This window comes from Saccostrea cucullata, unplaced genomic scaffold, assembly GCF_032062105.1.
Source record: "Saccostrea cucullata isolate Sc308-1 unplaced genomic scaffold, CSIRO_AGI_Scuc_v1 ctg49, whole genome shotgun sequence".
NCBI lineage: Eukaryota > Metazoa > Mollusca > Bivalvia > Ostreida > Ostreidae > Saccostrea > Saccostrea cuccullata.
Genome location: NW_026925976.1, coordinates 418,391 through 433,416, shown reverse-complemented (window position 1 = coordinate 433,416; position 15,026 = coordinate 418,391). Strand labels below are relative to the sequence as shown.

The following is a 15,026-nucleotide window of genomic DNA, read 5'->3' as shown; positions in this document are numbered from 1 at the left end:
CACCATATATGCTGCCTAAGAAAATACACGTACCAGAGAGTAAATCGGTATTAAACATGCTGACAAACGAATGGAGATGATCTGGCGGTAAGACTGAATGAAGGGAAGCATCCAGGCTTTAAATCATTTTAAAGATGTCAAACATGGAAATTAATTTGCATGCACAACTGAAATTCTAACAGCAAATAATCAATTGCAAGTTTGTAACCAGCCAATGAACAAGCAGTTTATTAAACTACAACATCTAACATCTCATGTTAAAATAAAATAATAGCTGTACAGAAGATTTTACAGAACAGCTATGGAATCATCCAATGACCCAAAGAGAACAATAATGCTACAAGGCCATTCATTTGAAGGGAGTATAAATTGTGACAATTCCACACATAATACAGACCCTAGCCAACCCCAGATGTTGGAAAATGGGGAAACTCCTTCTAGGTCCGAACCACAAGTTATAGTGGTGTCAAGCTCTAACCAGAGTACCTCATTTAGTATTCCTTTCAGTCAGCTAAGAACTATAGACGGACAGTCAATAGACATTAGTCAGCTGTCCATTATCAACAGTCAGCCATTACAGCTTAGTTCTATGGTGGGGGGAAGTTGTGGTACACTGGGTGGTATCTCCATCATGGGAACCTTAATGGCTCCCCAGACTGGAGAAGAAAACCAGTTAAATCTGGTTCAGTCAGTTGCCTTGGATTCTAATGTGTCTGCGCCAGGAGCAGAAGGATGTCCGATGATAGACTCAGATCAGAATTATTCTTTCACCCCCATCCAGAATGTATTTAATGTTATGGGGATTCCACAAGGATCTGAGCAGATAGAAATCTATCCCTCAAGTGTAAATTGTGTTCAGAGTTTGTCGACAGATTCAAATGCTGGAACAGAAACAAACCAAGAAGTAAAAGGGGAGAGTGATAAAAAGACCACAGCTGTGAAGGAAAGTCGAAATGTTATACAGAATGTGCAGCTTTCTTGGCCTGAATCAGTGAAGAGTAGTAATATTCAGCTGGTGATCCCAGAAGACATAGCCACCTTGAACTCGGAATCCAATAAAGACACGATAGAATTCCCTACTAGTCATCAGAAGCTAGGTCTGACTGAAAAACAAAGCAATCCCAAGTTTGTAAGCTTGCTGCCTTCAAATATCAAATTGGCAAAGGAAAATAAAACTACGAAATTAGACCCACAGGCAGAAAACATTGACGTGAATGTTTCTGCTGCTGATAGTATTTCAGAGTCGGAGGATTGGTCATTAGACAAGGACAAACAGAGGAAACAACAGGTATGTTACAAGTATATCAGACATGAAAAATTGTTTGGTGCATTTGAAGTAAGTCAATACTTACAAGGCAATTGCTGTTTTAAATATGTTTTGGAAATACTGTATGTTTACATAAATTGGCATTAAAATTTAGCGGAATAACTGGGTATTTAGTTGATAGTATATTCATGAATTAGCAGTAGACGCTAACATGCCATATATTGTACTTGTATGTATATTTACAAATGATTTACTGTAAATGTATTATATTTGGCGTGTACGATATTTAGCGAAAATTCAATTTTCAACAAGTTAGCATAGATTTGATTTAGCGCTGTCTGAATTTGCTAGCTATCAAAGTTAATATACAAGACATTTAGCGATGTACTTGAATTAGCGGACTCTGCTTTCCGCCAAAATCGCTAAATAGAATACACCGCTAAATGTAATACGTTTACAGTATATGCGGGTATTCATGAATTAACGCACCACAATATGAAGCCAACTTTTTTAAGTAACTATATATTACAGTAATAAGTCTAAACCTGAATTTCAATTTCAGATGTACTCCATGTTTTTGGAACAGCTTTCAAGACAACATTCAGCACTTTTAGAAATGATGGAAGTTTGTCAAAGTGCTCATTCAGTAGGATCCGGACAAGAACAATTTGAGAAATTTGCCAAAATTTTCACAGAAAAACTGGAAGGCCTAATTGATTTTTTTAATGTGATAAAACCTCTGATAGACAATTATTTTGGAAGTCTGTTTATGGTTGATCAGTCGATACAGACTGAGACTATACCATCAGAAACAAACAATCCCCAGTATTCAAGTGTGTCTGGACGTAGAATTCGACAGACAAAACGAATTCAGGCATATCTGGAACCAGACAATGATCCCGTGTATGATCCATCTGAGGAGAAATCTCAGAATCGCAAAAGGAGGAGAAAGGTAAAAGAAAAAGATTCACACATAAAATCATGCATTTATATTTACAATTTAATACTGAAGTGTTCTGTACTATATGTCGACTAAACTGTAAATTTAGGGAATAACTATCCTCTAATTTGGCATTTGCGACTGTTAATGCTGATTTAACGGTCGCAAACTGAGTTTTACCGGCGTCGCGTAAGCGGAGACTGTAAAACGTATGTTTGCATCCGTTAAATTAGCATTAACGGTCGCAAATACCAAAATAGAAGATAGTTATTCCCATTCTAAATGCAATCTATGCATTCTGTTTATTGTTTACATCTTATTTTGTTGAATCTTGTGACATGAAATACGTCATGGAGCATCTTGTTTTTGCGTCGCTCTATTATGACATCACAAGGAAAAGCTTTCACTCTCGTTAATGCTCGTTTTACTGCTTCAAACGACAGTGCATTAGCCAAAACAATTGCATTAGAATACTGTGTCTAATCATCAAAGATTTTCTGATTACATACTTGAAGCATGTGATCAGACAGCGTAAGGAAAAGTTACTAGAAAAAAAAACCTTTTCTAAATTTTTGCCAGAATTAAATATTTGTTGAGCACTTTGTAGAACTTTTGACTTCAAACTAATGTCAAAATCTTAAATTGATAAGAAATTAATGTATTTTAATTAGACGAGTTTTCAGGAAGAAAACCAGCCCTCACCGAGTTCCCTACTGGAGAGTAGTCAGAGTATGTCAACACCGGACACCACTCGGACAGAATCAAAGTCACCATTACTCAATGACACACAGGTACTGTATACATAGTAAATACTTGCTCCATTCCATCATTTGACTTCAGAGAAATAATTTTGATTTTTATTAGAATTTTATCATGGCTACTCTATTTATAAAAATAACTATTATTTCTACATATATATAAGAAATTAACAAGCATTTACCTCCCTTGGCATGTATTTTAAAATTAGCACGAGTGAAGGAATGTAACAAGTTAAATATGTTGAATGGTGCATGAATATTCTTTGACCATATTCTTAAATTTTAAGCAGGACTTGCTGTAAAATTTGTTTTTAAGGAAATATTGTTTATTTTTGATGATTAATTTCAGGGTAATGTTTCAAATTATGGAGATGATATACAGACACTTGCAGCTTCAGAAGAAAAAGGAAACAATGTTTATCTTGTTAACTGTGAACATCAGTCTAGACTGGATCCGACCTCAGAATGGGTCAAAAGTTCAACAGGTTCAGCACAAATAGGTGATTTATTATGCAATAGATATCTTATTGATTTTCTTGTTTAATATACCTTGCAAACTGTTAAAGCATTATTCTACAAACGGTAGAAGCACAGATTTTTGTGGGGATAAAATTTTGTTTTGCCATCTAAAACACTTTTGTGGGCATTTAATTTTTTTTGTTTTAGAAGTCACCCTATTCAATATATATAGTTAAGTCATATAAAAATTTTATGTGGGATTTCATTTCGTTAATTATTGTTAACAACGAAATAAAGGAAATCTAATCCCCAACAACTATTTCTGTTTTTACAGTATTTAATGGGTACATCTTAACTTATACATGTGCATGCATAAAGTGTATTTAACATGAAATTTGGTTTTTCCCTAGCAGATCAAGACCCATCCAGATATACTGGTGGTTCACAGACAAAACGAGTCTTCAAAACAAAGAAACAATATGAAGCAGAGGCCCAGTTCAAATTCTTCTGTCAAAATTGTTCCTTCAAGTCAAAGCGTGCAAGTCACTTTCGTCGACACTTAAAGCTGCATGATAAAATCAGTGACTTGTTTGCTTGTAAGCTGTGCAGTTTTAAAACAATTCGTCAAAGCACCTTACGAAAACACGAAATTAGTCATAGCATTGACTTGGTTAAATGTAAACAATGTCCTTATGTAACCGACTCGGAAGCACTTCTAAGCCGTCATGTTAATTTCAAGCATAGCAACAAGAAACGACATTACAAAAAACAGAAAAACACTGAATGTATGTACACGTGTGCTGATTGCGGGGAGACAATATCCACACTTTCTAAATACAGTCAACATCTGAAACTGCATAACCCTGGTGCCAGTGCTGAAGAATTCACTTTCCAGTGTGATCAGTGCGATTATAAAACCAAGAGGAAGGAGCACTTTAATAGACACAAGATGAACCACTCCAGCTACAGGCCACACTTGTGTGACACATGTGGAATGGCCTTCAAGAGGAGCGACACACTCAGCCAGCACAAACAGGTCCACTTAGAGAAGGTGCAGCGCAAACTCAACTTTGTCTGCCAGATCTGTAATAAAGGATTTAGGTCAAAGGTAAGGGCTTTTCTGCCAGATCTGTTATATTAGGTCAAAGGTAAGGGCTTGTCTGCCAGATCTGTTATATTAGGTCAAAGGTAAGGGCTTTTCTGCCAGATCTGTTATATTAGGTCAAAGGTAAGGGCTTGTCTGCCAGATCTGTTATATTAGGTCAAAGGTAAGGGCTGGTAATTTACTACTTTACATGCATACCCAAACTCAACTCTGTCTACCAGATCTGTAATGAAGGGTTTAGGTCTAAGGTAAGGACTGATAAATAATATATGGATGTGACTAGTTATTTCTATATCAGAAGTTATGAGTTTAAAAAAAGTACATGTATGTGATTCTGGATACTTTGATTTGTGAAACAACGTAAAAAAAGTTGAGATATCAAGAGTTGTGAAATTTGGATGGTTCTTGATTGATGATAAACATAATAAAGCAGAAAATAATGGTGCTGTTTTTATCTTAAAATGTTACATTTGGTGTAAGAAACCGAGGAGTATAAACTATAAAGTCTCCTCTGACCCATAAGTTCAGTTGAGGTTATTTCTAACTAGACATTTGTTTGTTTTAGTGTCATCTAGCGGAACACATGGCCATGCACTCCAACAGTAGACAGTATCTGTGTGACATTTGCGGGGCTTCGTTCAAAACCAAATCCTGTCAGCTGAAGCACGTCAAGAACATACACCAAAATCCCAGGTCCTACCCCTGTACGTTATGTGAGAAACGCTTCAATACAAACTTCGCCCTGAAAAGGCACGAACGAACACACGAGAATGATTTGAAAGTGATTCCAGCCTCATCCAATATGTTGGTCACTCAGAACTTTTTAGCAGATGTTTCAGCTCAAAGCATAAATCAAGCGGAACTGGTGCAGGCAACAGATATTATCATAGCTCCCTCTATGGAGGAGAATTACGATCAGACGAATGACATGAAATTACAACAAGTCCTCAGTGATAATGCCTCGGCCATTATGTTTCTCTCCAGTTCACTTCCCACTTCATGGAACTAAATATTGTCTCAGTTCTAGAAATCCAAAGGGTAGGGGGAAGGGGTTAATGATTTTTGTATGTACTTTGCATTTCTATAGATGTATTGTTCTGCATAACTTTAAATTATAAATTATTATATAACTGAAGTTTCATTCCCATGTATAATTGTATATTGTGGTCAGACTTCAAAGTGAACTGTGATAATTCTGTCTTAAAACTATAGCTGTCCTGTTTAGCTGTCAGTAAATCCCTCTGAATCATGTTTTACAAACTCCATTGCAACAGCTAAATTTGGACTAATTAGCCCTCATTGCTTCAAAACTGGGTTAAGACAAGCCACAAGTGATGTACACATTGATTAATATAAAAAATTACACTTTTATATGACAAGATCTGTCTTCAAAGAGTGAGTCAGAATTTAATTGTTACACTGACATCATTCTTATAGAGTGTTTAATTCATATCTTGTGCTCTGTAAAACCAAGGATTATCTAACTTTGTTAGTATCCATATTGAGGAAAAGAAAATCACAATATGGATCAGAGATAGATCACATTGTTAATGTTTTCCATATAGTGGAGACAGACAATAAAAAGTCTCTCAGAATCATGATAAAGTGGACCATTTAGTTGAATGAAGATTGCAAGTCTCTGTTCAGACTGACTAATTGTAAAGTCCTACCATACTCCAGTTAATAATTCCTAAAATACATAGTTTACAATAAACTTAATGTACAGTTTTTCATGGCAGAATAAAGAGTGTTGTAAAGTTGTACATACCTTCTTTATAACAACTTTACATGTCTCTGGTTTGCGATAATTTTATCTAAATCAATGTTTGAATCTTTACACTGTCCATTTGAAGCATAGTTTTTTTAATATCAATTAAGATTTAGACACAATGTTCATAAAAAGGTAGCTGCAACCAATATCTGATTATTTTTTATTTAAATAGCCAAGAAAATTCATTTATAAAAATATCTGACATATCAAAGTAATATTGAGGCTTTTCACAAAGTTTTGTTACAAAGTGTTGTCAGTGTACATTTCTGTATTAAATGAAGGATATTTTTGGGTGTTTAAGGCTATTGTATGGTGACACAATAATGATTTGATATTTTTATAGAAAATATATATGCACCTCAATTTCAGATAAATCAGAAACTATGAAGTAGTTGTGATCTTTTGTAATTATGATATACATTATATTTATCCTGAACCACTGGTTCATTGAATTACAGTATTTGTGCAAGATAAGGCTGGTAAGAATAAACTAACAAGCAATTCATGTATGTATGTGGGTTTTTTTTTGGGGGGGGGGGGCACACAGCACAGGTCAAATTTTAAATGGCTAACCATAGAAATGACATGGATGTTGCAAAATTGTTAATCAATGTTTCCATTCCATGCAATGATTAGACAAGTAATAGGCAGGGAAGAAACTTGAATGTAGATAAAATTTGCAAATACAAAGAAAGTTTATAATTTCCTGCAAGATACATGTAGATGGATGATTGAGAGTGTAGATGATCCTCCAGTCCTTTGCGTACTTGTATACAGTTACTATTGAAATACATGTATATGCTGGAAATGTTTGTTTGCTATTTTTAAAACATTCTGTTTAAAGCAGGAGACTTTCAAGTTCTTTCTATAACATGATTAATACTGCGATTCAGCACATACATGTACATGTAGTTGTTAAATCTGGTCGTGATAAAAGATAACTATATGGAAATTAATGTCCAGTCTATTTTGAATGTAAGATAACAAATAATTCAGGGAAATAAAAGGTTTATTACTATATTATGTTAATGTATGCATTTTAGAACCAAGCTAAATGAAAACATTAGGCGTGGTCTATAAGGCGTCTATTTCTGAACTGAATTCTTATAGCCATGATTTCATTTTTGTATAATAAGTGTCATTAATTCAGTTCATACGGAGGCCACTTTAATTGTTTTTTGCAGCTGCAATTGAACATACAGTAGTTTCCTGAACAATCCAGTGATCTAAATTAAGCCTTATTTAGATATATATAGATGTTTCTTAACCTAACAACACGATTATGACTACTAGTACTTATATGTTGCTTTGTTTTCGGCGATTTTGTAAAATTATCTATAGATTTGCATTTTAATATTCAACACGTTTTGCAGAAATGATTTCCTTTTTCCAATGTAGCCATTGTTATCGTTTTCAAAAAATTAACATCTGAATGTTTTTCCTTGAGTACCCTCGAAAGGACACCGCAGGGATTTGTGCTTGTCGATCATTTTCCTCCCATAAGTGGATTTCTTCCTGATACTCATTTCATGATTGCGCCATCAAATGTATATTGAAATTTGATATATATTTTTAAGTATAAACAGAGGAAATATACTGAAACAAAAATACCGTTTCAAATGATATAGGGTGGCGGGGTGGTTCATAAATGGAAAAGCAAAGAGAGATAACTACTGAATATCTCAATCAGACAAATAAACGTTGATAAACGTTGTTTTGCAGTGTTACATAATAATTATTTTAATATTTTATAAAAAAAATTATATATATTAATATATATGTTGGTATATAACAGTCATAAAATTTATTAAGATAAATACATTATTTATAAATACTTTGATGAATTCTTTTTAGAATCTCCGTAGCAGGGTTGTCGTTCGTTTCTTTGTGACAGTTCTTAGAGAGTGTAAGAATATGTAAAATGGTTTGACTAAATTAAAAAAAAAATGTAGAGCATTGTTGTAAAAATATAACAATTGTGCGTCAAAAAACATTTGTTTTCATATGACACGTATCGGGGAAAATTGTAATTTCTTCTGATTTTTTTGACTTAAATTGACCTTGTCCTCACTTTTCCTACCGTTGTAGCTCAGTTTTAAAGAAACTATTAAAGATATTTTTATCAAACTATACAAAAGGATCAGAAGGTGAAATGATGAAGACTCTAAGGGAATTTTTTTTATTCATAATGACATTTAGGTATATGCTGAAATTCAATGAGAAAGCTTTTCTGTGCAAGTTTTATTCAAATTGTTGAAAAGTGCTGCACAAGAAAAGATATTAACTGCATTTCTTCTAGCGGTGTATATTTTCACGAATAAGGTTAACATTTTAATTAATTACTTGTTTACATTATAACCCATTTATCATTCATCATTCTGTCTTATGCCCATCTCGGAGAACGTGTGGTTTTCGTGTGGTTTTCAGTACACATGCTGTTTAACTGATGTACATAGCTCTTGTAAAGTTGTTTAACTTAATTTTAGACCGAGTGAAGAAGGTTGAAGTTATTTTATATTTAATTTTAGCAGAATTTTATACAGTACAGTAGATTTATATTAAACAATGTAAAATAGGTATGGAAAGTCTCATCTCTAGGTCTTGACCGACTTATGTAGCAATTTTGTTCAAATCGTATATCGACCTGAAAAAATTAATGAAATCAATGAAAAACGGACATAAAATATTTTTAAACATTTTTTTTATGGCAATGTCTTATTCTGACAGATATCATTTTACATAGATCTTTATTTCTGGGTTTGGCCGTTTTATCTCTTTCATAAACTTAAAACATTGTAAACATGGAAGAAACAACAAAAATACAATTAATCTTTTTTATTAATCAGTGTTTTTTTTTCTATAAAAAAATAAACGTAACAATGGGGGAAAATGAGGATTTCGCCAGGATGTTTACTACCAGTAACATTAATTAATGCCTGGGGGGGGGGGATGCTCAGTTAACTGACACGTACATATTCTGAACATCTTGTAAATAAATAAAACATACATATTTATGAACAAACGAAATGAAATTATGCAAAACAAAATATGTACAAATTGGATAAAATGAAATATTTTATCATGCAAAGGACTTGGTGAGATGTTGTATGAAAAAGTGCGAAGAATTGTTTCTAGATCTATATCCCAGGATTTTTGGATTAAACGGCTGGTGCAGGATCAGTCACCGCAACATCTGCTGCTGCAACATCGGCCGCAGCAACATCAGCCGGTGCATTGTCAATAATACCAGTTACGTCTGCTGCAGGCTGTGCATCGAGTTCAAACTGAGGCTCACAAAGATACGTCCTAACCTAAAAATTGACAACATAATACATAAAACAGCTGAATTAATTGAAGATCATATCTCACATGATCATATGTGAAAAAATTTAATTAAATTTTGTAAAAAATTTACCATTGCCATCTTTCCTACGAAATATCCTTTTTCTGGGCACCATCCTATCCTCAGGTCAAGGCCGTTTTCAAGGAAATCTATAAATAGATTTTTAAAAATTATTTGACATTCTCTTTCAAAAACAGTACAGAGATATATTTACCATGTACTTCACCTCAGTCTTTAATTACTATATTTCCAAAAAGTCATGTATGTGTGCAGGTCTTTAATTTATATATGTGTAACCGTGCAATTCATATCAACTAAGGTGTAAGATATTCAACATTTCTACACTGCTATGAAAAGAATTATTTTTCTAGCACTACATTTCTACGTTTGTTCTAGAGGCTTTATCATTGATTAGTGTATAATGCTAATTCTGTTGGGCGTGGCTTACTTTGGACAGCTGTGCTTCCTTCACTGATGACGCCGCCTGACAAATCCATATTCCGGGCCGTCAGGGCACTCTTCGCTCCGTTAAACACAACCTCAAGTTTATTCCAGTCATCAGGCTAAAACAAAAAAATATACATATCGCAATAAGTTCATTTCTATACCCTGAGCAATATTACCTATTATTCATCGGTGCATTCAATTAATCATTTGCATTATTTAACTTCGTGATATATGCGTATCATTTGTTTTCGAGTTTCTTTGATGATTAACTCTGTGAAATCTAGCGACTGGCATTTTATTCATTTTTTTGCTTTAAAGTAAATTTTTTATAGATATTAATTGATTTGATTGATGAAATGAGAAAAATCATTCTTTTCTACTACACACACGTAAATGCTTTCTTTCACCTTTGAAATATACTTCTTTAACATAAATACAGTGAAACCTGTCTAATCCGACACCCATGTAAACTATGTAATCCATAACCTTGTCTATTCCGAAGCAAACTTTGCCTCTGTGCATGTTAGATTATAAAGGTTTCACTGTAGCAGCTTAAGACGCAAAACACAAGAAGGGTATTTTAAATACGTTACCTTGTATTTCATTGTGATGGAGTAAGAAGCGGGCACTGCATTATTGGCGTCGGTTGGAACACCTTCTAGATTAATCTGAATATCCTGAGTGTCTTTTAAAAGTTTAATTTCAAATGGTGCAAGGGCCCGCTTATTAGCATTTTGACAATTAGAGAGCAGAATTTGTTCTTTTTCGCCCTTGCCATTATCCGGGTTAAAGAGGATTTCGGTGGCAAACTGTTTCCTCATTTCTGTGTTTCTGTTGTAGAAGGGAATGTACAGGTTGGCTTTTGTGCCATCAAATCTGCCCACTTTGTAAACGTTGCCTCCCAGAGGTACGGTTTCCGGAATGGACCGGAACTGACCCCCGATCCACTTCCAGTCGATGGTATTCTTGATCGTATTTCCGGATTCAAAAGCGATTTCCACATCTGGTTTGCATTCTTTAAAGAAAAGAAAGAGTTAGATAAGATATTTTCCATGGTATTACATGTATAGAATTCTTAACGGATAAGAGAAACAAAGGACCTGATTAAGAAATGTCTTTTGTTATTGGATTTGGGGGGTGAGGTGATATATTTTGACACTGTAAGTGACGTAATCACCTTTGTTGATGACGTAGTTTGGATCTTTATCACAGATACACTTGTCTTGGTTAAACATTGTTCCTAATCCACAAGCTCTCTTGATCTCATTTCCGTTACCGACATCTTCCATATAGAGGTAAATATTATCTACAACACTCTTGTAACGGCACTCTGAAAAGGAAATATACCATGTTTTAACACTGCCAGCGTGCGCTCTTATCAAAATTCACCTAAGAAGTCTGCAAGACATATATCATACTCTGAATAAAAAAAAAGTGTGTGGAAAGAATATGAAAAGTTAATCTTGTATAATCCGACACTTATCCGTTTCACTGTGAATTCCAACCTTTTATTTCATTTCAGTTTTACTGTTTTCCATGTTTTTTTACTCTGTAATCAGACACCTGATTATCCCGACACAAACTTTGTCTTCTAGAGGATGTCTGATTATACAGGTTTCACTGTATTACATTTTAAAAGACAGAACTCGGAAAAGGGATCATAATAATCTATTTACCTTCCATGCATTTCGAGCCCATCCATCCTTTGGCACACAATGAGCATTCTCCATTGAAAGAATCACAAGTTCCAATACAGTGCTCTGAACAGGTATATCTACAACCTGCTCCATACTTTCCCTCAGGGCAGACCACTTCTATAAATATGAAAATGTCAAATGTGTGAAAAAGGTCACAAATTCTTATTTGATAAATGCGAATACTTTTTTTTCTGATTTCTTTTCAGAAATATTTTGATGACCATAAATTTTACGTGTCTAAGTCAGTTCCATAGAAATTCCATTTCATGAAACTATTTAACTTAACGTTTCAGCAGGGACCTACATAGTACATACAAGTATATAGGTCCCTGGTTTAGGCATTCGAATCGGATTTGACCTTAAACATACCATTAAGAAGGCCCTCGCCTGGGAGAGTGGTGCATTCTTCAAAACTGTCACAAGTTGGGTCATCTACGCATTTCCCTTCCTGACTGAAGGTTTGATTGAGGGGACAACAATGGGCCTCAGAAATGCCCCCGAAATTCCTGCTTTTACACTCCCAGTATGAACGGCAGAAACCCTCCAGCTTGTAGAAACCGCTGGTCTTATTAGCACAGGGATCTATCAAAAAATTACATATTATTGTTTATTCACTGTTTTTGAGCATTGAAAAATATCAGCGAGATTAAGCGTTTTATCATTAAAATAGTTTTACTCGTACGACCCCCGTAAAGCAAGGTGCTGCCCTGAGACTTTTCTTATTTTACTTGTTTAAAGTCTATACGTACATAGATAAATTATTTGTTTTTTGTATAAAGCACATTCTGCATTGTTCTAGCAAATATAATGATGTCATGTAAACAAAAAAAAAAAAACATGATGACAAAGAAATACAATCTTGGTTTCACAGTGATTAACATATTTCAACGATAAATTGTATATATTCTAACATAAAATGAATGTTTTGCATTTTGATGCTTCAAAACAGATGCAAAAATAGAAAATAATCATATATTTCACCGCTGATTAATTAAAACTGAATAAAAAGATTAATTACCATATGGGCAATTAGCGTCCTCTGGTTTTAAACATCCCCCTGATTCTTCCGAGAAATGAGTTCCGTGAGCACAATTCATTTTCACAAAGTACCAGTTATTGTCCACCATCCGACAGCTATAGTACTGCGTGCACTCACCCACAACGGCCACGTCACACGATCCTCGATTTTTACAGGGACTACATAGGGCTGTCAGGAAAAATACAAAAAAATATTCTCCTTCAAAGAAGAGGTTTTTGCAATTGCATTGCAGTATTACAAACAATTCTAACCATCTGTTTAATATTGTAATGTAAAAAGGAGGCATTTTTGCAGAATTGAATCTGGGACTGGAATTTGCAATATAAAAGGCAGATATATTAACACAGAAAGAACATGAAAAACTGAAACAATTTGGTGTAGCTCATTTCAAAATGCCATTTTTGTTTCTTTCTGGAGCCTCAAATAACTCACTAAGTTGATAAACTCTAAATCACATTGAAAATGAAGGTGAATATTTGTCATTTTTGTAATTAAATTTTCTTGAGTTGGTTTGCGTAGAAAACTAGGAATTTGAGCCATTTTGACGAGTGCTAATTTTGTTTAAATGGAGACCCGTAAAATCCACTCCAGCAATTTTTTTTTCTTCGCCAATTTTAAAGCACGATTGCAAACCCCCAGAGAACAGTAATGAGTAACCCTATAAAGATAAGTTGTCTCCCGATATAAAGGTAAGAAAAAGCTATCCTAACACAACGACAAAGGTCGAATCAGAAGAAGCATGTTGCAGAAAAATCATACATAGAATGGAATCTGGTCCTACCTTGTGGATCTATGGTGTTTAGGTCGGAGGTCTGAGACTTCACAATTAACGCCAGACTTAAACCAATTAAACACTGCAAACCTGAGTACATCTTCATCATCTAAAGAAAAGAGAAAAAGTTGGAAGTTAAGTGTAAGTCACAAATGATATATGGCCAGTGCAGACAACGAAGTTTCTTTTCTACTTTAGGTAATGAATTCAGACGGAAATTTATTACCTATATTTCTTCTGACTGTATAATTACTTATGTGTTCGCAGACAAGAAGCATTGCTGCATGGACGTCATAATTATGACTATTTAGTTTGATTATTCATTAACGTAACACCACTGAAAAGCGTACAAAAATTATCGAAGAATTGAATACCAGTATGACTCAACTCTGAATACATATTTCTTATATACCAAGAGAAAAAAAATATGCATTTTTGGATCGAGGGAGATTTAGTGAGATGGTCATGTCAGTTGTCAATGATAAATGTCAGACAACACGTTAAAGGTTGTTTATAGTGCAGCCCACTTATTCTATAATAGTACAAAAAAAAAATACAAAGAGAATCTTGCAATTGTAAACAGTACCACGAAAACTGTATTTTAAAATGAAATAATTGTCGAAATTTATTTTGATCTTAAACATTTTTAGTCAAATAATTCTTGAAACTATGTCTAATATTTATGTAATTTAAATTTACTCTGTTAGGTAAGAGTAATTTTGTAAAGTTTAATTAATTTTCTCCATTAAATGTTTAATTTTATTCAATTGTGATGAATAAGAAAGTACTTACCTATTTGCTTAAACTCCGTGACTGAAATTAACAACTGTCGATCCGATTGAATTGGTTGATTTTTTTATACAGAAAGAATAAACCACAGCGCGCCCGTGGCTTCCGTATAACTCTCTATATTTGTTGGTCGCAATACGCCCGACGTATAATTGTTCTAGCAATAATAATTATTCATGGAATGGTGCCCTAGGCTATCCTTACTTACATCACTGGGCAGGGATTTCTCAAAGATAGAGAAAAATATTATAAATTAATTTTTTATTATTGCTGGTAATTCTCTTCAATAGCTAATTTTTGGGGCTAATTGTCCTACGCAGTTTCTATATTTTATATGTTTTCACAAAAAAAGACTTGAAAAATATTTCAAATTATCTGTCACAGGAACTTGGCTTATAACAGCAATGTGCATAAATTATGATAATTAATTTATGGCGTACATCTGATTCACTGTAAAAATGCAGTTGGAATTCATTTTTGAAACCATCAGCAAAATAAATTGCAAATTAAATATTTTTCAAACTTAACTGATTTTTTTCAATACAAGGTTTAACAGAAACGATAGATTTTTCCCATGAAAGTTAACTTGGAATTTAATAGAACTAGCGTTTTCCTTATTTCTGTAGGCGTCAGGTCATT

At 34.0% G+C, this 15,026-nt stretch overlaps 2 protein-coding genes across 4 annotated transcripts; one reads left to right on the top strand and one right to left on the bottom strand.

The window, feature by feature from the left end:
* The first annotated feature begins 223 nt into the window (after positions 1-223).
* On the top strand, positions 224-6,688 carry LOC134270236 (zinc finger and SCAN domain-containing protein 12-like). Of its 2 annotated transcripts, none has more exons than XM_062752430.1 (6): positions 224-1,288; positions 1,830-2,219; positions 2,879-2,998; positions 3,315-3,465; positions 3,838-4,532; positions 5,095-6,688. In XM_062752430.1, the coding sequence occupies exons 1-6, from the start codon at positions 302-304 to the stop codon at positions 5,536-5,538; spliced, it is 2,787 nt and encodes a 928-aa protein (XP_062608414.1). In that variant the 5' UTR covers positions 224-301; the 3' UTR covers positions 5,539-6,688. The 2 variants fall into 2 exon arrangements, with proteins under 2 accessions (XP_062608414.1, XP_062608413.1); XM_062752429.1 differs by having other exon boundaries at positions 3,835-4,532.
* Positions 6,689-9,120: 2,432 nt separating this feature from the next.
* LOC134270235 (uncharacterized) lies at positions 9,121-14,529 on the bottom strand. Of its 2 annotated transcripts, none has more exons than XM_062752427.1 (10): positions 14,391-14,529; positions 13,608-13,707; positions 12,806-12,994; positions 12,157-12,369; positions 11,767-11,904; positions 11,268-11,420; positions 10,684-11,105; positions 10,092-10,206; positions 9,716-9,792; positions 9,121-9,611 (listed from the first exon to the last, which is right to left on the bottom strand). In XM_062752427.1, the coding sequence occupies exons 2-10, from the start codon at positions 13,705-13,707 to the stop codon at positions 9,459-9,461; spliced, it is 1,560 nt and encodes a 519-aa protein (XP_062608411.1). In that variant the 5' UTR covers positions 14,391-14,529; the 3' UTR covers positions 9,121-9,458. The 2 variants fall into 2 exon arrangements, with proteins under 2 accessions (XP_062608411.1, XP_062608412.1); XM_062752428.1 differs by lacking the exon at positions 14,391-14,529 and adding an exon at positions 13,825-13,894.
* Positions 14,530-15,026: the final 497 nt, after the last annotated feature.